Source organism: Argentina silus (genome assembly GCF_951799395.1).
Source record: "Argentina silus genome assembly, chromosome: 3".
Classification (NCBI taxonomy): Eukaryota; Metazoa; Chordata; class Actinopteri; order Argentiniformes; family Argentinidae; genus Argentina; species Argentina silus.
The window spans coordinates 18286091-18311619 of NC_139657.1; the positions used below are offsets into that span (position 1 = coordinate 18286091).

The 25529-nt window shown below is 47.2% G+C and overlaps 2 protein-coding genes across 5 annotated transcripts in view; one reads left to right on the plus strand and one right to left on the minus strand.

Annotated features, from left to right (window-relative positions):
• The first annotated feature begins 264 nt into the window (after nucleotides 1-264).
• On the plus strand, nucleotides 265-17421 carry nup205 (nucleoporin 205). The gene is made up of 42 exons (XM_083665914.1): nucleotides 265-305; nucleotides 1028-1170; nucleotides 1307-1478; nucleotides 1737-1881; nucleotides 2084-2243; nucleotides 2433-2661; nucleotides 2851-3015; nucleotides 3130-3305; nucleotides 3505-3621; nucleotides 3822-3959; nucleotides 4207-4357; nucleotides 4610-4806; nucleotides 4926-5108; nucleotides 5223-5273; nucleotides 5377-5586; nucleotides 5799-6036; nucleotides 6246-6435; nucleotides 6629-6749; nucleotides 6987-7068; nucleotides 7171-7335; nucleotides 7568-7692; nucleotides 8003-8117; nucleotides 8428-8577; nucleotides 9145-9219; nucleotides 9339-9496; nucleotides 9611-9691; nucleotides 9829-10020; nucleotides 11018-11225; nucleotides 11360-11458; nucleotides 11730-11878; nucleotides 12247-12438; nucleotides 12568-12689; nucleotides 12863-13001; nucleotides 13180-13306; nucleotides 14510-14583; nucleotides 14956-15084; nucleotides 15265-15391; nucleotides 15552-15718; nucleotides 15829-15958; nucleotides 16306-16434; nucleotides 16605-16681; nucleotides 16797-17421. Exons 1-42 carry the CDS (start codon nucleotides 278-280, stop codon nucleotides 16947-16949), a joined length of 5979 nt encoding a protein of 1992 aa, XP_083522040.1. The 5' UTR covers nucleotides 265-277; the 3' UTR covers nucleotides 16950-17421.
• Nucleotides 17422-17484: 63 nt separating this feature from the next.
• Nucleotides 17485-25529, minus strand: part of fgd4a (FYVE, RhoGEF and PH domain containing 4a) — a 31458-nt gene continuing 23413 nt past the window's right edge. For all 4 annotated transcript variants that reach the window (XM_083665918.1, XM_083665916.1, XM_083665915.1 and 1 more), the window contains 13 exons: nucleotides 24812-24901; nucleotides 24352-24497; nucleotides 23791-23947; nucleotides 23357-23495; nucleotides 22987-23045; nucleotides 22708-22854; nucleotides 22324-22496; nucleotides 21934-21964; nucleotides 21424-21504; nucleotides 21158-21283; nucleotides 20887-21039; nucleotides 20634-20774; nucleotides 17485-20292 (listed from right to left, as the gene is read on the minus strand). In XM_083665918.1, coding sequence (XP_083522044.1) covers nucleotides 20041-20292; nucleotides 20634-20774; nucleotides 20887-21039; nucleotides 21158-21283; nucleotides 21424-21504; nucleotides 21934-21964; nucleotides 22324-22496; nucleotides 22708-22854; nucleotides 22987-23045; nucleotides 23357-23495; nucleotides 23791-23947; nucleotides 24352-24497; nucleotides 24812-24901 — 1695 coding nt within the window. In that variant the 3' untranslated portion in view covers nucleotides 17485-20040. The remainder of the gene's footprint in view (nucleotides 20293-20633; nucleotides 20775-20886; nucleotides 21040-21157; nucleotides 21284-21423; nucleotides 21505-21933; nucleotides 21965-22323; nucleotides 22497-22707; nucleotides 22855-22986; nucleotides 23046-23356; nucleotides 23496-23790; nucleotides 23948-24351; nucleotides 24498-24811; nucleotides 24902-25529) is intronic.

Sequence of the window (25529 nt, forward strand, 5' to 3'; positions counted from 1 at the left end):
CAGTTTAGTCATAAAAACTACATTTCCCATGCAGCAGCTCAATGCCTGTCAAAAAGAAGACCTTGCCTGAGGATCAGTACAAAAATAAAAGGTAAATTACCTTACAATTGTATTATTTTACTGAAGCATTTCCGCTTTATATTGCATAATTGGTTATTACCCATTTTTAAATAGAGTATGCGATCATAAGAGTATTAAAAGCACAACGATATCATTTTTTACTCAGGCATTCAGACAGCGCGCTTCAGATCAAAATTTCTCAAAATTGGAGTTTAACATGGCTGCGCAGATGGCGGTAAATTCAGGTATGGGCTTTATTTTTCTTTTGTTTAGAAAGAGAGACATTGCATGAGAGTTTGTTTGATATTACTTGTAAAACAAGCACGCGCACATTTGTGTACAAGTATTACAGTTATCATATTGAACGTGGTGTAATGACGTTGTGGGTAATCCGTGTCATGTCAAGACGGGAGTGACACAGTTAGCGGTTAGCTAGCCATGAATGACCACAACATGTGTGTGACTTGTGCTTAAAAGCTCTTTTGTCCAAACTGTCAGAAATAATATAGGTTAGTAAGTATTTTATCTGACACTCGAAAGTTCCATGCCAAGTTACTCATTGCTGACAGTACCTAGATTTCTCGTCAGGAAATGAATGTGAAAGTAAAGCAAGCTGACATTTGTTAGCTATCTAAACATATCCACCTCACTCACTGTAAACAAATTGGCCACTGCCAGTTAGTATCACAACACACACAACCACAACTTTGTGTTATTGATTACCTCTATTATTGGTAAGATAATGGAAATGTAGCTATATACAAGGTATGTACTGGTGATGAAAAATATGACTTATTGGGTTTTTGTATACTGAATGACAAAAGATGTTTACATACATTCAGTATAGCAATCTCTTCATAAACTTCAGATCCAGACAATGACGTTTCAAACTCTTAGCTCTTAGGAGAATATGCCATTGGAGGTTCAGTATCAGTGACTATACACTACTCTTCTGTGTGTTCCTCAGGAGCCAGTCTGTGGGGGCCGCTGAAGGAACTATGGGAGACGGTGGAGGGAGCGGTGTGGAGAAGACAACCAGAGAGCGTCCACCTCCTGGACCTGCAGCTCAAGAAACACAAACCCCACTTCCTCTCACTTTACAAGAACCCGGTAAGAGATGCTGTCACAGTTTCAGAAGCTTTTTGGTCCATTCAAAACACTTCTATGTTTTACTCGCTAAAATGCATCCCAACGTGCCTCTGAAATTGATTTGATACTGATGCTTGTCTGTTTTTGTGTTGTTTAGCCAAAGAGTGCTGAGCAGAGGGAGAAGGTGAGGAAAGCCAGCACAGAGGGCATTGCCATCCAGGGCCAGCAGGGGGCGCGGCTCCTCCCTGAACAGCTGCTCACAGAAGCCTTCATCCTCAGTGACCTGTTTGACATTGGAGAGCTGGCCGCCTTGGAGTTGCTGCTGGCAGGTAATGTTTACAGGCAGCGAACACCTTATCAATGAACACCTCAATGAAATTGACAGTTATAGCTGGAGTCATTTTCCTGACCATGTGAGCTAACTAGGAAAACCCCAGGCCCTAGAAGGCACAAAATTCCCAAACTGATAGGCATTTATTTAGCTGAGATAATTTTCTGCAAGGCTTACACACTTCATATTAATTTCTTACCAGTGAAGACGTACAATTTGGTAGGGTGGTTTCATAAATATCACTCTTTCTGTTTAGGTGAGCACCAACAGCCTCACTTCCCAGGCCTAACTCGAGGGCTGGTGGCAGTGCTGCTGTACTGGGATGGGAAGCTCTGTGTGGCCAACTCCCTACGCTCACTCATCCAATCCCGTCACGGCAAGACCTTCACTCTAGAGTTGAGGTATGGTCCAGCTCCACAGTGTTCTAGAACTGCCCCCCCCCCCATCCCCTCCCTGTGCTTTGATGATGAAACAGCAGGTGGCCATGTTTTTTCCTTCTCCACTATATACAAATCTATTCAAATCAAACTTTATTTATGTACCACACCTCATACACGGGTGCAACACAATGCCCACTCTAACTGTCTTTGTGTTCTCTCTCAGTGGGGAGCTGGTGGCACTCACCACACGTTTCACAGACGAGCTGATGAGTCAGGGTCTGACACGGCGCCTGCTAACACTGGTGTCAGAGATCAGCGTGACGCGGGAGTTTGAGCGCCTGCAGAAGGAACGGGGCCTGGGCAACGAGAAACACAGGAAAGAGGTGAGAGGGAGACTGATGCTCCGATGGCTCCAGTTGGTTGCAACACTAGTGTATGGGATTCCTGCAGAATCCTTATGAGTTGATTCTCGAGTAGCTTTGGGTAATAGCATGTGTTCTTAGTGGAGCGGTCTTATGCATAGATGCAGTTTAAAACTCAGCTCTCACACTCACATTCTCTCTCTCTGGCAGGTATCTGACCTCATCAAAGAGTGCCGACAGTCACTGGCAGACTCCCTGTTTTCATGGACCTGCCAATCGCCTCTGAGCAAGGACGACACCCTGGCCCTCATTGGCCACCTGGAGACCGTAACGGCAGAAGCCGATGGCTCGTTGGACAGTGTGAACCTGGCTCTGGTCATGGCTCTGCTGTACTGCCTGGATGTCAGCTTCCTAGAGCAAGGAACAGAAGACAGAGAAGGTAATGGGGAACGTAAACTTCGATTTACCTTGTATCCAGATGAACGGACGGTCTTATATAGTTATTGAAATTGTCTAGGTCTCTGCTGCATATGCTCTTGTCGTTATTATTTGGGTTGTAGTCGACAGCAAATGAATGAATCCTGATTTGTCAGTCTTTTGACCTGTTCTGATGATTTGTGTGTATCAGACCTGCTACAGGCCCTGCCCTTGCTGACAGAGAAGCAGTATGTGTCTGCTGTCCACACCCGGCTGGTGGAGGGGCAGCCCTGGAAGCTGCCTGGGCTGCAGGCTGTGTGTCGACTGGCCTGGGCCCTGGCCCTGAGGGCACTCTCCCAGCTACCACAGGGCTCCGGTAAGACTGCTGTAGGCAATATATGATCTGTAGCACAGAATCTACCTTGTTCACCTGTTGATAGACTGGAGACTCAATCTGGTGTGTGTGTGTGTGTGTGTGTGCGCTCCTCAGCCCTGGTTGAGTTCACAGAAGCAGATGAGCTCCTGGCTGACCAGGCCCTGCTAGGGACGGTCTTCCTGTTCATGACAGAAGGTATGCTGGGATGTGAAGGCTTTGCTCAGGAGGAGTTCTACACACGCCGCCTCCACTCCCTCATCACTGACTTTCTCGCACTCATGCCTATGAAGGTAAGAAAGGCCACCGCTGTGTTTTTGTGCTGGTTGTTTTTGTGTAAAGTGGAGGACTTGTTGTTGTGTTTTGAGTATATTTGGTTGTCACAGTAAGATGTTCATGTATTTTATGCAGAAATGTGTGTGTATATGTGCATGTTTTAAAAAATGTACTATTGTAGGACTATTCTAACAAGGTGTGTGTGTGCTTTTGTAGGTGAAGCAGCTGCGTAACCGTGCTGACGAGGATGCCCGCCTGGTGCATATGGCCCTGCAGATGGGCAGTGAGCCTCCGTCCTCCGTGAGGAAAGACCTGGACCACCTCATGATCCTGGTCAGTCTTCAACTCACCTTGGAGCGTGTTCCCTTAACTCACCCTATTCATTCACTTTCACCAGTATTTTACATGATTTCATTTCGTTCACACACTCTTTCAACAATGTATTTCAGTACCTCACTTATTTCTGACTGATTTAGCTGACTCTAGCTATCTGTTCTTTTTCTCTCTCCTCTGGTGTGTTTCTGGATGGCCAGATTGGAGAGTTCTACAATAAGGACCCGTTTGGCCTGGAGCTGGGCCTGGAGTTTTGGTGCCCTACTGAGTCCCTCCAGCACACCTCCCTCCAGGGTTCCTACCTGGGCATGGCCCTGCAGAGGCCCCCACACAAGCAGGTACAAGCTGCCTGTATCACCCCCACTCTTAATGGATCGTCAATGTTGACCATTTAAAGTAGTCGACAGCACTACAGTTGACCTGAAATCCCTCTTGTCGCAAATCCAAAATCCATATGCCAACATTCTAGAGTGCCTAACCAAGGAAGTCTCTTCATCTGTGTCTCTGTGACTTGTCCCTTTCAGCATTCAGCCTTTTCCTCCCCCTGATTAAAACAATTGTATGTGTTTGTGTGCTGTTCTGCAGGTGGTGCTGTCTAAGTTTGTGCGTCAGATGGGTGATATGCTGCCCCCTACCCTGTACATCCCCTACCTGCGCATGTTGAAGGGCCTGGCCAACGGACCCCAGTGTGCCCACTACTGCTTTAGCCTGCTCAAGACCAACGGAGCCCCGCATGGTAACACAGCCTGCCTGCCTATTTCACATGTCTGTTCTATCCCTGAATCAACACGCCTGATACAACTAATCAAGGGCTTCACGATAGTTTAAAGATGTATGAATCAGGTTTGCTAAAACTGGAATAGAATAAACACATGAAACAGCTGGTATTAAATCAGTGACTCTGAAATGGATGATTTAGGGTTAGGGTTAGCCATGATATTTTCCCTAAACCCGAACACTAACTGTGTCTGTGGGGTTGTTATTGCAGGAGAGGGGGTAGCCGGTAGCCCAGTGTCCTGGGAACACTTCTTCCACTCTCTCATGCTATACCACGAGAACCTGCGCAGAGACCTGCCCAACACAGATGCAGCGCACTACCGCCACCCGCCACTGAGGGGCATCACACAGAGGGAGCTGGATGGCCTCACCTCCTTCCTAGAGCTGCTCGCCACCATAATCACCTGGGTATGGAGTGTGTTTGATAGGAAAGCTTGGCAGACAATGATTGGCCAGGGTTTAGTCAAAAGTGGGGACCTGCTGGACATTTGGATAAAGCTGTGTGTGTGTGTGTTTGTGTGTTTCAGAGCGAGAACGCTCGCCTGGCCTTGTGCGAGCACCCTCAGTGGACTCCTGTTGTGGTGATGCTGGGGTTGATGCAGTGCAGTGTGCAGCCCGTCCTCAAGGGGGAGCTCCTGCACTGTCTCGCAGCCTTCGGGAAGTCACCTGAGATCGCTGCTTCCCTCTGGCAGTCACTGGAGTACACTCAGGTAGGAAAGGGGGGTGTTGTGGAGGAATGGAAAGCTGTAACACTGACACACATATCGTTGATGAGGTTTTGCCATTGCTTTGTGCCGAAGCTCATGTTTTATACTTGTCTCCAGATCCTTCAGACTGTGCGAGCCCCAGGACAGAGACAGGCTGCTGGGATTGAGGTAAGGTTTGGTGTGTGTACGCGCGTGTATGTACGTACGCACGCTTGTGCGTGTGTGTGTGTGTGTGTGTGTGTGTGTGTAAGCCCCTCTTTCTCTTCCTCAGGTGGAGCTGAATGAGATTGAGTCGAGCTGTGAGGAATATCCTCTGACACGATCCTTCTGTCAGCTGATCAGCACATTGGTTGAGAGTGCCTTGCCCGTCAACCTGGGGGCTGGACTACGCGCACCAGGATTCCAACCCTACCTGACCTTCTTGCGTGACGCCGTCTTCCTTCCCTTCCCCACTAGGGCCTATCGCCGTGCTGCTGAGAAGGTATGGTGCTCTGGTCCTCAGTGAAAAGGAGCAGAATTACATTGAGAGTTGAGGAATTAAAGATGGCTCAGACTCTGTAGAAACCTGGTGCTACTTCACTTGCTGAGTTGTCTCGCTTTCCTCAACTTCCTCTTTCTCTCTCTCCTTTTTCTCCTCTGTCTTTCTCCCCCCCCCCCTTCCCCTCTCCCTCCCCTCCCCCTCTCTACCTCCAGTGGGAGGTGGCTGAGGCCGTGTTGGAGGTGTTCCATAAGCTGCTGCGTGACTACGAGCCCCAGCCTTCTGACTTTGTCCAGGAGACGGTGGAGCTTCAGGGGGAGCAGGTCCCCGCTCACAAGCCCCCTGGCCACAGCCTCATGTTCCATCTGCTCAACGACTCGCCCATGCTCACCCTCTGTCTCAGCCTGCTGGAGGAGGGAGTACGCCAGCTCGATACCTACGCCCCCTTCCCTGGTCAGTACACTCACACTCACACTCACATACACGCATGCACACACACCTGCTACGGCTGGCAGTTCTCACTTTGAGATGCTCTTGTTTGTATTTGCTTCTTATATATTTTTCATAAAAAATTGGAGCAGTGAATTTCTCAAATATCGGTTATTTGTAGGTAATATTGCTATCTACTAATTTCAATAGTTGAGTTTCTGTTTCCCCTCCAGGTAAGAAGCAGCTGGAGTCTGCTGTGCTGCATTGCCTGTGCCTGCTGGACTTGGCCCTGCAGAAGGAGGTGGTGTTTATGGATCTCCTGAGGGAGAGCCAGGCCTCTCTGCTGGTCTCCCCTCTGGAGCAGCTCCTACAGGGGGTCAGCGCTCAGAGCCGCAGGGCCGACCACATCGTCAATATCGGCAGGTACAGTTCACTGGACTGGAAATGAACCTTTTAGCTAAATCTGTCACTTGTACAGAAATGTTGATTGATATGCATTGTCGCCGTCAAACATAAATGTAATACAATAAACCTCAGAGTTTGAATTGAAGACCTGGCGTCAGACAATACACCCCCTTAGCTTCCTCATGTATCCCTGTATGTTTGTCCCTGGCAGGTACCTGTACCACAGCAGCACCAACCCTGAGGCAGCGTTCCAGAGTGCAAAGATCCTGCGGCGCATCGCCCGCTACCCAAACATCCAGAACAGGCTGGTGGGAGACTTCACACACGACCAGGTGAGCTCTCAGCACTGCTGGGCTTTGGTAGACGGAAGGACTGTGCGGTTTTAGAATCGACCAGTACCTGTTGTCAATACACTTCAGAAACTGACCATATTTGCCTCAGCTCAGTAACAGGATGGCAGGAACTGGTATGTACGTATGTATCTGTTCCATGTATTCTATGGTGAGGACAGGACTGGTTGTTGTTGTTGTTGGCGGTGTCTGTTAACAGCTTGTGTCTTTGATCGTCAGACTGTGAGTGACAAGCTGATGGCTGGCTTTGTGGAGTGTCTGGACAACGAGGGGGCCGAGGAGGGCCTGGAGAAAGGAGACGGTGAGTCTCATCCTATTACGTCAAGCTCTCATTCCTAGTGTGAAGAATGTACGGATTGAATGGATTCAGTCGCTGACCAACTCCCCTCTGACCCCACATCAGACTCTGACCCGGAGAAGAAGGTGGCGAGGATCCGTCACGAGACCCAGATCCATATCCTGAACCTGCTGATCACCTCCCTGGAGCTGAAGACCCCCAACCTTGCCCTCTACCTACTGGGCTACGAGGTCAAGAAGCCTGTGTCCTCCACCAACCTCCAAGACCCAGGTCAGATCCTCCCTCCTTACCTGGCTGATGGGGATCATATAGGGTCATTTAGCGCTTCATAGACACTTAGTGATGATATTGTTGATTCAGTAAATGTGACGCATTAGGGAATCAGTTGTGTTGCCAGCATCATCCTCCAACCAATTTAGGCACTAGGCACCACAATCTGCGTTTCATAGCCCCATTAACAAGCCTTATTGAAGTGTCCTGTACATGTGTGTTTTTGGGGCAGGTGTGCTGGGGTGCCCGAGGAGCTGTCTGCATGCCATCCTGAGCCTGCTGCAGAGAGGCAGCGAGAGGCGTTCCGGACCTGTCCTCACCAGGCAGGCGCCCCACCTGGCTGAGCTCTGCTACCAGGTACTTCTCTCACTCCACACTAGACCGGCATAGACCACCGCAGCCTTGCTCTGTCTGTCTGTCTGTCTGTCTGTCTCCAAACTATGTCAATTCACACAAGACCCGCCCACTCCCATTCTACCGCATCTATGCTTTCTCTTAATTTCTGTGTAAATATTTGGCTTGTGTTGCGTATATGGGTTTAGGGTCATTAATTTGGGTGTGTGTTGTGTTTGAGCAGATACAGGGATATTGAGTTGTGTCCGTGTTGTGTGAATATTGCCATGGGGTGACTGATTTCTGTGTGTCTGTGTGTGTGTCCATGTGTCAGGTGATCTACCAGCTGTGTGCGTGCTCAGACACCTCAGGCCCCACCATGCGCTACCTGAGGACCAGCCAGGACTTCCTGTTCTCTCACCTGCAGCACCTGCCCTTTGTCCTGCCAGGTGAGCTCATCATTGCCCAGTCCCAAATCAACCCCCTAGCTCCAATCCCCCATGCACTTGTGAAGATCTGAAAAGGATCGGATAGGTAGAAGTAATAAGATAATCGTGCCATCTTGCCCTATGGTAGGCTGTGTAGAATGTTTGCCCTGTTGCTTAAGTCTAATCCTCTGGGATCTATGCAGGTGCAAAGCTGCCCACCCTCAGATACTACACAAGTGCAGAGGGAAACGTAGGCCCTGACCTACCCTCCTTTCTCCATATGCACCACCTCCTCCATTCTCTAACCCCCCCCCCTCCCGCTCTCCCTCAGGTGACCAGATCGCTGCCCTGTCCCAAATGTCCTGGCTCATGAAGACAGCTGCCATCGAGCTACGAGTGACATCACTGAACCGCCAACGCTCTCACACACAACGCTTGGTCAACCTGCTGCTGGATGACCAGCCTCACGCTCAGCATGCAGGTAACACCTCTGTGAACGCACGCAGGAAGGGAGGGAGGGAGAGAGACCTACCTATCTACCTACCTACCTACCTACCTATGTACATACCTACCTATCTACCTACCTACCTACCTACCTATCTATCTACCTACCTACCTACCTATCTACCTATCTACCTACCTACCTACCTACCTACCTATCTACCTACCTATCTATCTATCTACCTACCTATCTACCTACCTATCTACCTACCTACCTACCTACCTATGTACATACCTACCTATCTACCTACCTACCTATCTACCTACCTACCTACCTATCTACCTACCTACCTACCTACCTACCTATCTACCTACCTATCTACCTACCTATCTACCTACCTACCTACCTACCTACCTACCTATCTATCTACCTACCTATCTACCTACCTATCTACCTACCTACCTATCTATCTACCTACCTATCTACCTACCTACCTACCTATCTACCTACCTATCTACCTACCTACCTACATATCTACCTATCTACCTACCTACATACCTACCTATCTACCTACCTACCTTACAGTTGATCAATTTCTCTCCACAGCTGATGGAGAGATGAGTATGGAGGAGGAGACTCGATCTGTCAGTGGATTCCTGCATTTTGACACAGTCTCCAAAGGTTTGTTTTTTTCTACATGGCACATAGCTGTGAAGTGGTGCATCGTAGAGGGGAATAGGGTTTCATATGGAGATGTTTTCCTGTGCTCATCCCCTGTCGCTCTGTGATGATGTCATCAGTACGCAGGAAGCTCCTCAGCGTTCTGGACGCCATTGACTTCAGCCAGGACATCCCCGAGCTGCTGCAGCTGGACTTCTTTGAGCGGACCCAGATCGAGCAGGTCATCTCCAACTGCGAGCACGTCAACGAGCACGGACACACGGTCTGCAACGTCAAGGTGGGTTTTTAGAGTTTGCGTGTTCATGTAACACAAGCCCGTGGTTTTGAATGCATTGTTGGCAGTCAATCTTCATCTTCTCTCTGTTTTTTTTATGATGTCATCCCCCCACAGTTGCTCCATCGAGTCCTCGTGGCGGAGGTCAACGCCCTACAGGGGATGGCAGCCATTGGCCAGCGGCCCTTGTTGATGGAGGTGAGTGTTGGGCTATGGCGCAGGAGAACGGTGCAGTAACTGTCCCAGGTATGGTCGTTACCTTGCAGGACAGTGCTCTGATTGTTGACTGTGTCTGTGTGTGTGTGTGTCTGTCTGCGTCTGTTCTCTGTCTCCAGGAAGTGAACTCGATCCTCCAGCAGGTGGTCGAGAGGAACCGCGTGCGTCGGAGCCTGAGTGCGAAGCGCCACGCGCTGCAGTCGTGGAGAGGCCTGGTGGAGACGCTGCTGACTGCCTGCCCTACAGACCTCATACCTGCTGACGACAGACAGCTCATCATCAGAGACCTGCTGCTCGACCTACACGACAAGGTGAGGGAGGGAGGGAGGGAGGGAGGCAGGGAGGGAGGGGTGGCTGGGTGGGTGTCTTTGTCTTGGTTGGCCTGAGCACTGCTGACCCTTGGTTTCTGGTTAACAACAAAGATTAGTAGATGAAGCAGAAAATAAGATTTAGCTCGTACCTGACGTGGTCGCTGTCACAGTCACTTTGGGGCTCCTCCTCACTGGTAGTAGGAGAGTAGAGAGCAGTCTGAGACCTGGAGAAGTGGAAGGCTTTGGTATTCATAGTATCACACAATTGCATTTCAGTAGCAAGGTTAGTGTTATGAATGTAGCTTTGTCTGTCTTTAGTGAAAAGAACACAATTGGTATGTTTGGTTCTGTTTCCTGGGAAATACAGAAAAAGAATGGATTTTGATTCACTAGATTTTGATTATGACATCATTGATCTGTGTTTTCAAAAACTGAAATGATGCAGCTTGTGTTATGAAATATTGTTTTGGCAACCACTCATTCCGTCGTTATAATGACCATGCAAGGTGAAGAATGTATGATGTCATAATTAAGATTTTTGCGGTTGTGGAGTTGCCATCCCCTCTATTTTTGATGACTTCTGTTGAAATGTATCAAACATTTTAATTCAAGATTCAAGATTCTTTATTTGTCACGTGCATACAAGTATACAGTGAAATGCAGAAGTGACAGTGCCACAGAGTAGTGCAACAATAAGTTTTAAAATAGAATAAAATAAAATAGAAGTACTAAAAAATATAAACAATATAAGCAATATAAACAGCGGTGAAGCAATGTACGCAATGGAATGGCAATATACAATGGCAATTTTTTTTATAAAAAAAACCTTTTAGTAGTTGTCCATAGTCCTCGGTTAAAAAACAAACATTTCATCAGCAGGTATTCCATGGAAAGAATATTTGTTTAAATGTGTGTGGAGTACGCCTGCACAACTATCGATGTTGTAATATGAACACGTGCAATATCCATATTCTATCCACTTCTCCTGTCTACCCAGGTGTTGTCAGAAGACGCGGCCGGGGAGCTCATGCCTATAGTTGCCGGGGCAGTGTTTACCCTCACCGCCCACCTCAGCCAATCAGTGCTGTCCGAACAGCAGCAGGGGGCGGGGCTGGAGGGCGGGTCATCGTCAGGCTTTGCCTCCATCGCCAACTCTGCTCTGCACCTGATCCTGCGCAAGCTCCTCGACTTCATCCTCTGTACAGGTGAGTACAGACTCGGAGGCACACTGCTATTCTATAGGACCTGCTTCTCCAAGCCTGTGTCAGCGGTTACATCACCTCTGTCCATCACTAGATTTTGGTATCACTTTGGTTATTACTTATTGGTATGTATGTAGGCGGTGGATTCCAGCGTCTACGTGCACACCTGTATGGCTCCCTGCTGTACTACCTCCAGATCGCCCAGAAACCTGAGGAGCCAGACACACTGCAGACAGGTACAGTATAGCAGTGTCATTGCAGACCAATGGTACAGACATGCGGAATGTGGGAGACTGGTACTGAAAGGGTTGTCCTCTCGATTCAGCCTGGAGGGAGCTAATATCCTGTGGTCTATGCACGGTTCACCACAATAACACCCAGTTATTGTTGTACATATAGTATTTTCTCTGGTCGGGGATTGCCTACCCTAACTCACCCTAACCCCTTTGCCCCCCCCCCCCCCCCCCCTCTTTTTTTCTCCTACTACCCTCTTTTCTCTCTCCATAGCGGGGAAGTCGATGTGGGAGCGTCTGACAGCTCCTGAGGATGGCTTCTCTAAGCTGCAGAGAGAGAACCTGGCCATCATCGAGAGCTACGGCACTGCCCTGATGGAGGTGGTGTGCAGGGACGCCTGTGACGGACATGAGATCGGCAGGGTAGAAGCACAAGCACACAACTTGCATGTTCCCCCTATCCACCCCTCTCTCTCTCTCTCTGTCTGTGTCTCTCTCTGTCTGTGTCTCTGTCTCTCTCTCTCTCTCTCTCTGTCTGTGTCTCTGTCTCTCTCTCTCTGTCTGTTTGCTTGTCATCTGTTGGATCTCTGCTCGAGTTGCTAGACCTACTCACTGGAGGTGGAACTGTTGATCAATGTGCTTCGTTTTACTTCTCTCAATACTGCAGAGCACCCATGTCTTCTCTCTGGCTGGCTATCTCTATTTGTTTGTATGTCCATCTTCCCCTCTCTGTCTTAGTTACTATTCCTCCATTTCTCTCTCTCTCTCTCTCTCTCTCTCGTCTCTGTCAGATGCTAGCCTTGGCAGTGCTGGACAGGATCCTGTCTATAGACCGTCAGTGCCAGTGGCTGCTGTATGTGTGTAACAGCGGCTACCTGCGTGTGTTAGTGGAGAGCCTCAGACAGGACGACGCAGCCCTGCAGACACTGCTCAGCCCCCAGCCCCCACTCCTCAAACCCCTCTACATCTACGAGAGCAAGATGGTAAGGGAACGCACGGACACACACACACACACACACATATAACTTCCCTTTCCCATCACAATACATGGTGAGCAATCTAGCACTGATCTTTGAATTAACCCAGCTGTGTGTGTGTCTGTGTGTCTGTAGGCCCTGCTTACACGGGTGGCTAAGACGGGCCAGGGGGCCGTAGAGCTGCTCCGCTGCGGTCTGGTGGCTCAGTTGGTGGAGTGCCAGGTGTTTGACATGGTGCCCGACAGCGACTCACACAGGTAAAGAAAGGAGGGAGGGAGGGAGATGTACCAAATAGGAGTAACGTTAATTTTACAAAAACGAAGATTATCTCCAAATTGAGTTTCATCAAGTACATTTCCTAATGACTGTTAATTTGTAGGAAAATAAGAGTTATCATAACATTGAACCTGTCTGTCTTCTGTGTGTATAGGGTGTTTGGTCAGAGAGATCCGTCAGGTTTCATCCCCAGCCCTCTGGACCGCTACAGACAGATCCTGCTGCCTGCTCTCAGGCTCTTCCAGGTCATTCTCACCTCCACCACCACTCACCACCAGCAGGGGGCAGCACAGGTACGGACACAGCAGGAGAGCAGTTTGTGTTGCAGAGAGACTGCTGTTCTGAATAACCCTCTATTTTTTGCCATTAACATGTTATTATTTTATACACCAAGAAATACCTGAACCTTCAATATCCCATTTTGAGAAAGCTGCTATAAATCTTTGTGAATGTTGGTGTCTCTGCGTGTAGGTTCTCCAGTGGCTGATCGTCCATGCAGACACTATCCAGGGTCTGCTGCGTTGTCAGGAGCTCAGTATGGGAGCACTGCAGGAGCTCTCCCTGCTCACAGGCATCATCAGCAAGACTGCACTGCCAGGTACACAACTACACATGATATTTCTGCATAATATTGCATCAGTTGGCCTATACAGCCTATATAGCTTCTTCCCTGCGGCTGTCACCCTGCTGAACTTGAACACTACACCTACCTGACAACCTACTACCCCCGCAACCCCCACCCCCCCCCCCCCCACCCGGACAATTGCACTATTGCACTATACTCCCCTCCCCTGCTCTTACTCAATACCACTGCTCTTCTGTACATACCTGTTCATACTGTTCATACTGTTCATAATGCACATATCCTATATTTTCCTTAATACTACTGCACATACTGTACATACTTGTTTATACTGTTTATACGGCATTCCATATTTATATTTATTCTGCATCTACCTCATGTTACTGTTAATACATATATACTGCTAGACTGCATTACCCATACAGCTCATATGCTGCTACACTGCTCATACTGTAACTATTTATTCTGCTATAATGCTACTGCTACTCACATACTGCTATACTGCACTGCTATATTATACTGCTTATATTATACTATATCATACTGCACTACTACTGATCATATATTGCACTACCTGTAAATACTGTTCATTGCACTTTCTGCTATTTTGCACTTCTGGTTAGACGCTAACTGCATTTCGTTGTCTCTGTACTTGTACTCTGCACAATGACAATAAAGTTGAATCTAATCTAATCTAATCTAATCTATACTTAGTTTGATTTTTTTTAAATTATTATTAGACCTCTCCACCCCCTAACACCCTACATTACCAGAACTTGGAATAATAATAATAAATAAAAAAATCTCCCTTTCTCTTGCACTGTGACTGCTGATGGCACTTGTTGGCACTTGTAAGGTTTTAAGATAAGATTCATTAAGATTAAGATTAAGATGACTGATTATAGTTGATTCATTTACTTAGACTTATTGTAAGTCGCTTTGGATAAAAACGTCTGCTAAATGACTTAAATGTAATAAAAACATTTTTTTACAATCTTTCTATTTTCTATTGTATTCTATGCACTTTGAGACTATTCTTGCATAATGAAAAGCACTTTATAAATGTAATAAATTAGTATTATTATTATTATACATCAGAGATAGAGACAGGGCTATTGTTTTATCATGGCACTATGAGTGATTGTCATTATCTACAAACACACAGGTAATGAAAGTCAGTGTTGTGTTCAAACTGATTGTTTAATGTGTGTGTTTCAGGAGCTCTCGAGATGGGTCAGGAGGTGAACAGCGCCGCCCTACTGGAGTTCCAGGGTCACATCAGCAGATTCCAGGTAAGGGAGGTTATATACAACCCCACTGTCTCACCCACTCCTGTCTCTGCCTGTATAGCATCGACTGTGTCCGTAGCTGATCCTTGCTGCCCAGATTATAAGTGATTGTTCCAAGTAAATGTTTACAGTGCTGATCCCAGAAAGAGTCATGTAAAAATGCCCACAGGGCAAAGCACACACAGGATAGCAGTTATATGCCTAATATTTTAACTGAATTAGTACAGAAACATGACATTTTGACTATGGCTAACGAGACATAAAAATACAATCAGTAAATGATTAAATTACATTAATTGTACTGTCTTGATTGTACAGAGGGTAACCTGTAACACACCAACACATCACTGTAACCTGCCTCCCTCTCTCTCCTAGCGTCAGTGTCTGTCTCTGCTGGGCCGCCTGGCGGGGAGCGAGCGGGAGCGTCTCCTGAAGCAGGCGGAGATCGCCGCCCCCGGGGACCCTGCTGAACGACGAGAGGAGATGGAGGTGGCCATGCAGCAGGTGTGAGAGAGAGAGGGGGGAGTGATGGAAGGAATTATTCTTCATCAATTATTCAACTTTTTCCTTCCTCCATCATTGCCAGGCATAGTAGTACAGTGAAGTGAGAGAGGAGATATGAGGGTATATGGAGTGTGTCAGAGGACTGACCCTGTGGTCCACTCTCGTTGCTGTGTGTGACAGGTGTGTGCCAACATCATGGAGTACTGCCAGACCCTGCTGCTGCAGAGCTCAGCCCAGGCCCAGTACAGCATCTGTCTCTTCAGCCCCTCAGTCAACGAGCCAGCCAGCAGGGACGGAGCCCGCACAGGTTAGACGCACTCCCCCATCACACACACACACACACACATCACCTCAGCTATTGTGTGTGCCTGCGGTGCACACACACATCAGCCTTGAAGTTGACATGTACCTCTGACTGTTCTCTGTGTGTGACTGAACCCTGACTGAACCCTGTCTCCTGCCCTCAGACCTGGCGATGCCCTCTGTGCCCTACTCCCGGGTGCCCAGCCTAGGCCTGGTGTTGTTCCTGTTGAAGAACAGCACTGCAGACTTCTTCCGCTTCCACCAGAGCCACAGACAGAGCCTGGGAAAGCTGCAGAGCCTAGAGCAACTGCCCCCCGAGGAACTGAAAGAGGTAAACGACACCACCCCAGAGTCTCCCCCCCTTTTTCTATCTGTGAGTGTAGAAATGGCTTCATCTCTAATCCTCCCGTCTGTCCGTCCATCTATCTGTCTTGTCTCTAGCTATGTCAGGCCCTGGTGTCAGGCTCTGGAGGTGTGGAGAAGATCTCGTCAGTCCAGAGGAGTCTCATGGCCAAACGACGCCTGGTCCAGCTCATCAACAACAGAGCCAAGCTGCTGGGCCTCTGTTCCTGTATCCTTACACACCAGGCCTGACCAGACCTCACCAGACCAGACTTGGTTAAACTATGCACAGGGGGTTAGGGGATGGGCTAAGGGTTTAGGGGCTGTCTACCGGACATAGATTAAACCTACTCCCAGGCTTAATGGCATCTTCAATGGAGAAGTGTGATTTAGTCGAGGATTTGGCCTAATCTCTGTCCAGGTTGAAAGCTCAAGGTTTAAGACCTGTCTCAGTATGATGGAGCTATGTATTACTGATAGACTGTAGATAAATGTAAATGTCAAAGGTGCATTATAGGAAGATGCTGCAGTATGACAGTAAGTTGTGAGAAGTATCTTGACCCATCCACACCTCAGACGTGATTGAGACCTGCCTGTTTGTGTTGTGGCGCCACCTGGAGTACTACCTGCTGTACTGCACCCCCACTGACCCCAAGGACTCCCTGCTGCCCGGAGCTAGCGTCTTCAGAGCACGCCTGACAGACGGTAAGATGAGGACTCGATCTCTCCCTTTAAGTTGTCTACCATCTAAGCGATGAAGCTGTTTTCTTAAAAGTGTTACAAAGGCATTTAGTTTTTTCTGGGAGTAACTGCCAGAACTTGAATGATAATAGGCTTTGATGTGACCTTAATGGTGTTTCTCCCATCTTCCTCAGACACATTTGGTGAGCTGCATGCTAGTGGAGGCCGCAGCCTGGGCCTGTCCAGAGTTAGTCAACAAGACCTGGAGCAGGTGAGAACCTTTACTAGTAGGCTACAGGGGGAGACTAGACTAAGAATGGGGGGTATGTGTAGTGTCGGTCCACACAGTAATACTAACAGCTCTCCTCTCGTGTGTGTGTGTTCAGCTGCAGAGCGACATGGGGGCAGGCTTTGGTGAAGCTCTACAGAGGAAGCTGCTGGAGGTGGAAGGGCTGTACAGCCAGGTCCGCTCCCGATTCACCTTCATTCAAGCCCTGGTCCGCAGGATTCGTGGCCTGCTCCGCCAGCCCAAGAGCTGAGACCCCCCCTTTACACACACACACACACACACACACTCACTCACTCTGTTAACATAACACACACTCTCGGAACTGAGAGAGGACATAGACTTTGCCCCAAGGACGTAGACATTCCTGATGGACACAGACAAACCTGCTCTGGAAGACTTTCTACATAAAGACTAGACTTGTTTTCACTCCACTGCCCTGTTCTGTTCTGTTCTGTTCTGTACCATTGTATTGACTCAGGCCTTCAGGCCCATACAGAAGGTAATCTATGTACCATGTTCATGAAGACAGGGGCTTTGTAATGTTAGTCTGACTGAAGCTTCTCAAGAAAATGAAACATTCTAACTTGCTTTATTTACAGAACGCATTCATGAAATTGTACATGTTAAATTTTAAGATTTTGGAGTTTGATCAACGCTTTTGGTATTATTATGGATTTGTGTTTTTCTATTGTGAAAATGAATAAATAATTTTCTTAAATGATTCACTATCTGTAGGCCTCATTTTTCTGTGACTCATTGAGTTATTTCTGATCCAGGAGAAGCAGGGAGAGGAACCAAAACACTTTTCTTAAAAGGTCAGGTTAAATCCAAGTGAAAGTAGCATCGTATTCACACAGCAACTAGGCACACACAATTACATAATACTTAATCTTGCTTTATTTTCTTACAAAGTACACTTTATATAAGACGGTAAAGTGCGTCAATTCTCAAACCTTGGGAGAGGATAGGGTAGGGGATCAGGACAGTATAACGTACACAATCTGGGTTTACATTCAGATCTCATAGACAGGATTGTTGTGCACTTCTGTATTGTCTCTGAGTACTGAGAGAGAGTAGAGGGGGAGGGGGGCAGGCAGGGTAGGGGAGAGGGAGGGGGGGGGGGGAAGGGGGGGTGCAGTGAGGTGAGCGCATGGCAGACTGAGATCAGCACCAGCATCGAACAGGAGAGGAAGGGAACTGAAAGACATGGATCAACCATAGGTATGGAGGTTATAGGCACATTACCCCAATTCAACATAAAGGATTCTGTAGTCATAGGGGGACAGTGACATCTTACTAGAAATTGTGGAGGGACAGTTATGCATTATGAGATGGTTTCCCAGACACAAATTAAGCCTAATTCTAAACTAGAAAACATCTTGTTTTCCACTTACGTATTCAACCTAGTGGAAGTTAGTTACCAACAGGGCTCGCTTGAAGGGACAGAACACATTGAATCGAGGGGATAGAGCTTTTTTGTGCTACTTTTCTTTAAAGTCATGCGCATATTCTATAAATTACTTTTAAATAATAAAATTACTTACAGTATTTAAAAAACACATTTACATTTCTCTTCCCACCTCGCCATGTCTATGTCTGATTGTGCCACCTGGTGGGATATAATGTCCTCATATGAGGACACAGGCTTTGACCCTTAGTAGCTTTCTCAGGTCAGCTACATAGAAAAACCCCACCATATATAAATGCACTGTGTATTCAGATAGGATCAATCTATACATGTCTACAAAGGGAGCTGTGGATTTAAGTAATTACATCAATTACACATAATCTCTCATCCACAATACTGCCACCATGGCTTTGCGTGTGTGTGTGTGTGTGTGTGTGTGTGTGTGTGTGCCTGTCTTCATTCATACTATGGGATAAGAGTAGAGAAGCTCCTCTCATGCCATGACATACACACTCACAGCAGTAATAAGGTTTGACACTGTTTTATACACATCAATCTGACCGTGATTGACGTGGACCACATGGCTAACCTCCCACATAGGAGAGACACTGTTTAGGAGGTCACTTGGAGAGTTGGAGGAGGTTGTGTCTGGGTTCCAAGGTGAGTAAGGGTTGATCCAGCTTGTCATGAGAGCAGAAGACAACAAAACCCATAATGCCTTGCCTGGTGAGGCCATCTTCAGTGAGATGAGATAGGGTGGTATCTCTAGGGTGGTATCTCTTTCATGGCAAACACTATTTGTGTCTGTTGAGATTAAAGGATGTTAGTCGTGAATGGGTGTTTTTGCCTCTGCATATCTGTTAGCTTATGGGGTTACAGCAATTTTAAAGTCATTGAGCATATTGTCTTGATTGGTATGCTGGACAAGAGGTGTGACAAGATATCAAGAGTCATCATGAAACCGTCACCCGGGTTAATGTCGTTCAGTTAGAATTAAGTTGTCCATGTTTCCTAACTGTTGAACATGGCTCTTGATTACAGTGGTGTGAAACGACATGATTGGAGACCTAATGACTGATCATCTTCCAAAAAACAGTTAGGACAGAACACATCAATTTGTCTGGTTTTGTATGTTAGCTTTTCCCATCATACACTCATATGCTCCTACTTTGATTTATCTATGATATCATATCAAAACATGTTGAGCATTGATTCTCTGTACTGTACATTAAAAATGCATTTGTTCCTTTCTGGAGAAAAACGGAATAACACTATGTACAGGTATACAGGGCTGATGTGTAGTACAGACAGACAGTATAGGTACACTGCAGACTGTCCTGTTGATTCTGATATCCTGTTGATTCTGATAAGCCGCACCACCAAGTCTATGAATCTGGACTGGGAGTTTGTTGAGCCTACATGTGTAGTATACATTCCATCACCCATACTACCCTGCAGGAATCCCCTGTGTCAGCTGAAGACCCCATTTAGGATACATAAAGATCAGGCTGCCCTTGATAGTGCTTGTCTGGGGGAAGCAAAGACACGCCCTAGTGTTGATTGGACTGAATCACATTCCAGCACAGATCTAGTGGTGAAGCCAAGCCCCTCGCTTGTGATTGGTAGAAATCCAGTACGGGAGAAGAGCATTGGCAGCAAGGAAAGGCAGCTTATCCAGCACTGAGTTTCCACACGAGTCCTTGTGTGTGTGTAGATGTCCATGAGAGTAGCATGGGGAGTGGGTGTGTGTGTGTGTGTGTGTGTGTGTGTGTGTGTGTGTGTGTGTGTGTGTGTGTGTGTGTGTGTGTGTGTGTGTGTGTGTGTGTGTGTGTGTGTGTGTGTGTGTGTGTGTGTGTGTGTGTGCTGTGCATATATGCACATACTGTAGGCCTCTTACAGTCCGTCCCCAGCAGTTTCATGTTACACCACACGTTTAGGCGCTATCTGACCCAGCCTCATGGGTGCCGTCCGTGGCATCGGTGGGCGGCGAGCACTCTGGCACTTCCCCCGTCACTGCCACCTTGATCACCTTGAGCCAACGCAGTTTCAACTCCTCGCTCTCGGCAGCGAAGCTGTGGACGGACTTGGACTGGGACAGACGGAAGCTGGCTGGGGGGTCTGTGGGTCGGGGGCTGTCCTCCACGGAGTAGCCCAGCAGAGGGATGGTGGATTGGGCCTTCACATCCTGAGGAGGGCAGACAGAGAGCAGGAGGGGGAGAGGTGAGCCACGAGAGAGAGAACAATCATAACAAATATAGTTATCTATGATGGCAAAGCACATGGTTGCCTTTCCAAGGTTATGATTTATAATCTCCACATCATATATGCTAGATTACTAGATAATGTGCTACATGTATGTAAGACAGATCATATCTGTGATAGGGGTGATAAGCGGTTTATGATTCTGTGTCATTAAAAAGAGTGGAGTGCACGTGAGTGCTGGGTAGAAAAGGGAAATCGTGTTTTCTGTCTCTTTGGATGTCAGTCTACTGAAACAAATACATAAAAAATGAGGGTCAGTCTCACCTGAGGTGCTCCGTAGAGGTAGAGCACTAGCGCCTCCTTCTGGGGGATGACACACCACACCTTCTGCCAGGGCTTGGTCTTCTCACAGTACTGCAGGAAGCCACACATGATGCTGCTGCCTGAGAACTGCGCTGCCTCGATCTGGGGAGAGACAAACATGGATTAGGACCCAGATACAGAGACGCAGATGTGTGTGTGTGTGTGTGTGTGTGTGTGTGTGTGCATACACCCATCACCCCTCACCCCTCCTCACCTCCAGAATGCCCTTCTTCTTGCCCTCTGCCCTCTCCTCGCTGCTCTCTGAGTTGCCAGTCAGGATGGAATAGCAGTCTTTGCACACCTTGTTCATCTTGCCATTGTCGTATACCAGGGCCACCTTATTGTCTGAGCATTTATAACACACAACCTGGTATGGGGACAAAGAGCACATCAATTTAATACTGAATGACTGGTATATGGTACAATGTCAACAAGGGAACTGAGAGATAAGAGGGCATGGTGTCCTACAGACACTGTTCACTTACGTATCCACAGGCTCGACAGTGGTGCCGTCGGCGCGTCAGAGCATTGAAGGGCTCTCTACACTTCATACACATGGTCACCTCGTTGTCTCGAATCCAGCGTGGGGCGCGTTTACCCAGCTCTGCCGTCTATAGAAACACACAAAAAACACACAAAAAAAACACATTTAAGACAGTTACAGAGGCACAGGAAAGTACACACAGAATGTAGCATAGGTTCATCAGCTTGGCGCTAGCAAAAAATTAAAATGTTTTGTGGTAACACTAACCGAGACTTCCTCCACGTCTTTGGACGCTGACTTGAATGTCTCATTTTTCTGGTGGAAGATCTCAATGGTCTCCTGGAAAGCCTGCAGGACACACACAGCAGAAGATACAGTGACCTACTTACCACTAACCTACTGAACATACAGCTAATGCTATTACTATAAGAGAGTTAAGGTAGTAGCCTGGGGCGGTCCAGTGGTCTAGCACCGCGGCCTGCAGTGCACATATAGTAACCTACTAACCACTAACCTACTGAACTTACAGCTAATACTATTACTGTAAGGGAGTCAAGGTAGAGGCCAGAGGCACCGCGGCCTACAGTACACATACAGTATATGCACAGTAAGGTTAGAATCTGGCCCATGCCCTATCCTCCTTACTTCCTGTCTTTCTCTACTGTCTCTGTCCAATAAAAACTTAAACAATACGAAAGTGGGACTCCCCCCCCACTCCAAAAAATAACCTTTAAAAAAAGAGAGTCAATGTAAATAACTGTGTAATAGTGCAAGTACCTTTATCCAGCCCATCTTGTCTTGATCTGAGCTGAAAAATGAAATGAAAAAGACAACTTTGATAATGGACCATAATTGCTTATTTCTATCAGTTATGGGTCTGTGGTGTACAGTAAATGCCATTCAATGAGCTGTGGGTAGTGGTAGCATGATCAGTATAGGGTTCACTTATTTCTGTGGGTGTAGTAATGCATATAATTAGTAGTACAGTTCCCAAATATGGTCAACTGCAGGGTGTGGTAGAATTATTTGAAGGATTGTGGCAGTTAAGCTTTGTATAGGGTTAGGAACAGTTATTTTGAGTATTGAGGCAGTAAAGTTGTAATGTGTGACTGTATGTGTGTGTGTGTGCCTGTGTGTGTATGGCTGTAGGACGGTGTAAGAGCATACCTGGCCTGCAGCTCCAGAGTCCTCTCCTTGCCAGACACCTGGAAGGTGTGAGGGTAGTCCTCGTTGGTTGTCTCCAGCACCTTCATGCCCTCGATGCCAATACGTGTCCGCACCGTGTACTTGGTGCCTCCCAGGCTGAACTTGGGCACGCAGTATAACAGCATGTTGTTGAACTGGAGGGGAATGGACAAACACATAAACATTGGTTTTTCTTCTCTTTTTTTCCTTACACATATTTGTTCATATCAATTTCTAAAGCCTCGCTTTAGAGTATGGGGCTGAGGTCATATCTCCCTGTGCCTCCCAGTGAGTCTCTCACCAGGAAGAGGAATCTCTCAATGGCCCAGTATCTAAGGAGTAGGGGCTAGGGGTTGTGTGTCTCACCAGGAAGAGGTATCTCTCCATGGCTGAGGTGTTCCTGGCAGCCAGCTTCAAGATGTGGCCCTCCTTGATGAACTCATTAGAGGCATTGACGATGTCCTCCTCTTCTCCCAGCATCTCGTAGATCTCCAGCAGTTTCTTCAGATTATCCTGAGAGAGAAATGGCGTTTAGTCAGATTTAAATGACATGGGGGGGAGGGGGGGGGGGGCAGGGGGGTATTTTGAAGCACAAGCTAACTGAAATGATAGGAGTTGTGTCCCCATTCTTGTGAGTGTACTCACAGATTTGCGAATGGCACTGTTGGAGTGAGTGGCTGCCATGGCGATGATGTCCAACGACTCTGAGGGACAGAAAAAAAAAAGAGTGATGATGAACTCTGACCTTTGTGATGATGATAGAAACGTTCCATCTTGTATAGATGTGCCACAACTGTACAACTGTGTATCTCAATGTTGGGGAAAGGTTTCCACTAGCTGTCTCTCTACTCACTGTCTTGAATATTTCATGTGAAATAATGAAACGATGGATTCCTTTACGAGAAACTGGTGTTTAATGTAACCCTGCATTATGTATAAGTTGTGACCAGTGTATTCCCTCCCGTGTACTTCCTCTTGTATGACATCAATCAGTGGTGTCTGTTGTGGTACTCACTCTCTGCATCTCTGCGGTCGGGGTCATCCTGAGGCAGCTTCTTCAGGTAGTCTTTCAGCAGCATCTCGTAGCGAGGGACTCTCTGTACGGGCTCCAACATGTGGTGCTGCAGCGTCAGACTGCCACACGCCTCCTGACTCTGACACACAGCAGGGAAAAATACACTTTATACTCTGTACCAGGTTCCAGGCAATATGGTACTTTAAAACCATACACATTGTTCTATGAATCATAGTCAATTTGATTAAATAATTGAAACACAACTAAACAATTTTGTTTTATACCATTTATGAATCAATATATTCAACTAATGACAGCTGCAAATAAGACTTATTATGGCTGTCTGCTTTACAGCCAAGTAGTCAATCCACTACAGCACATCACACCCCTGAGTTATACAGATGTGCACCATGAATCCTGCTAGTCTCCCATACCTGGATGTCCTGTATGATGGCCTTGAACTGCGGCGAGCGGTCCGTCCACTGTTTCAGCAGCTCCATGGCCTTGTCAAAGTTCTTAACATACTCAGCGTACATTTTCAGGAAGGGCGTGAGCTTCTGCAGGATGTCCCCCAGGCGAGGGGTGGATGCCCTATGGGGAAGGGAGGGGAGGGGAGGGGCACAGCACCAGTCAGATACGAGACAGTCCTGGAAGTCTACCGACTAGAGGGTGACTCAACCCTGACTTAATGCAATATAGCATTAGACCATTATTTAACTGCACGGATGTATAATAAATTTAAGGAGGAAACCACAGCTTCCCTATCTGAGACAATGTTCCTGTTGCAGCTATGATTGCATCTATAACTGCTACAATTCCTATTGCATCTGCATTGAAAAAAAGAAACATTAACTATTGTATGTCTAAATGGGTACCTTCTAATCTAACCTTCATTTATCCAGGTAAGTCTCATTGAGATCGACCTTTGTAGACCTACAAATATGAGTGTGTGTGTGTGTGTGTGTGTGTGTGTGTGTGTTAGTATGAAGACTCACCATTCCCCCATGCGCTTCTCCAGATCTGGCAGCAGGAACTGGCTGTGGAAGGTGTTGATGGAGGAGATGTTGGAGAAGATGTTCTTCACTACCTCCCCAGGGAACGTACCCTTACCAGCCTCGTCCATCAGCTTGGCACAGAACACCTGTATGGCAAGGTACACAATGGCACATGACATGGCCATGAGTGTTAAACCAGGCTGGAGCGAGCACATAGGTGGACAGCCTTTGTCTCACATTACTCCCATTAAACGATTAAAGGAGTATCTTCTATCAACGGACAGTGGGGAAAATTCAATTTATTATCTGAATATGCCAATGTACTATACAATGTGCCTATATCAATGCTATAAATCCAGTAACTTTGTATGTGCTCACAAAAAAGCATACATTTCTTCCTGAGGTTGCTAAATGTGCATTGTTCCTGTAAATATGTATTTAGATAAAAAAACAAATAAACCTGGTCCAGCAGGTTGAGCCGTGTGACGTAGGCCCTCTCTGTCTTCAGGAGCTCGTTAGCAATTTTATGCAGCTTCTGTTCATTTGTCTCCTATAACACAACGAAAAGAGAGGGTATCATTAGTATTCTGTGTTTTCTAGGGTGATTTGGGGAGTACAGTATGTTCAAAGATATGGCCACCTACCCCTAGTTAGAGGTGGACAAAAGGGGCCTCTAGCCAATGAGGTGTACTCAAAGGCCAGAGAGGAAATATTGGCTTATCTATTCAGCTTTGTTACTCATGGGATATGCGTTCAGACAGGGCAGGTTTAGACAATAAAGGCTTGACTGAAGGAGAAGTTGAAGTCTGAGTCTGAAGGTCAAGGCCACAGTCTCATTCATCGCGCACTCCCACATTGTCTTCATGTGCTGGATTCCCATGATTTCCTATTGCTAGGTTCCTGTTGAGCTATAAAGGTACCTCCCCCCTCTAAAGACACACACACACACACACACACACACACACACACACACACACACACAGACACAGACACAGACACACACACACACACACACACACACACACACACACACACACACACACACACACACACACACACACACACACACAGACACACACACACACACACACACACACACACACACACACACACACACACACACACACTATTGTTGTGTACAATAACCCAAAACCAAGACACACCAATACACACTTCCC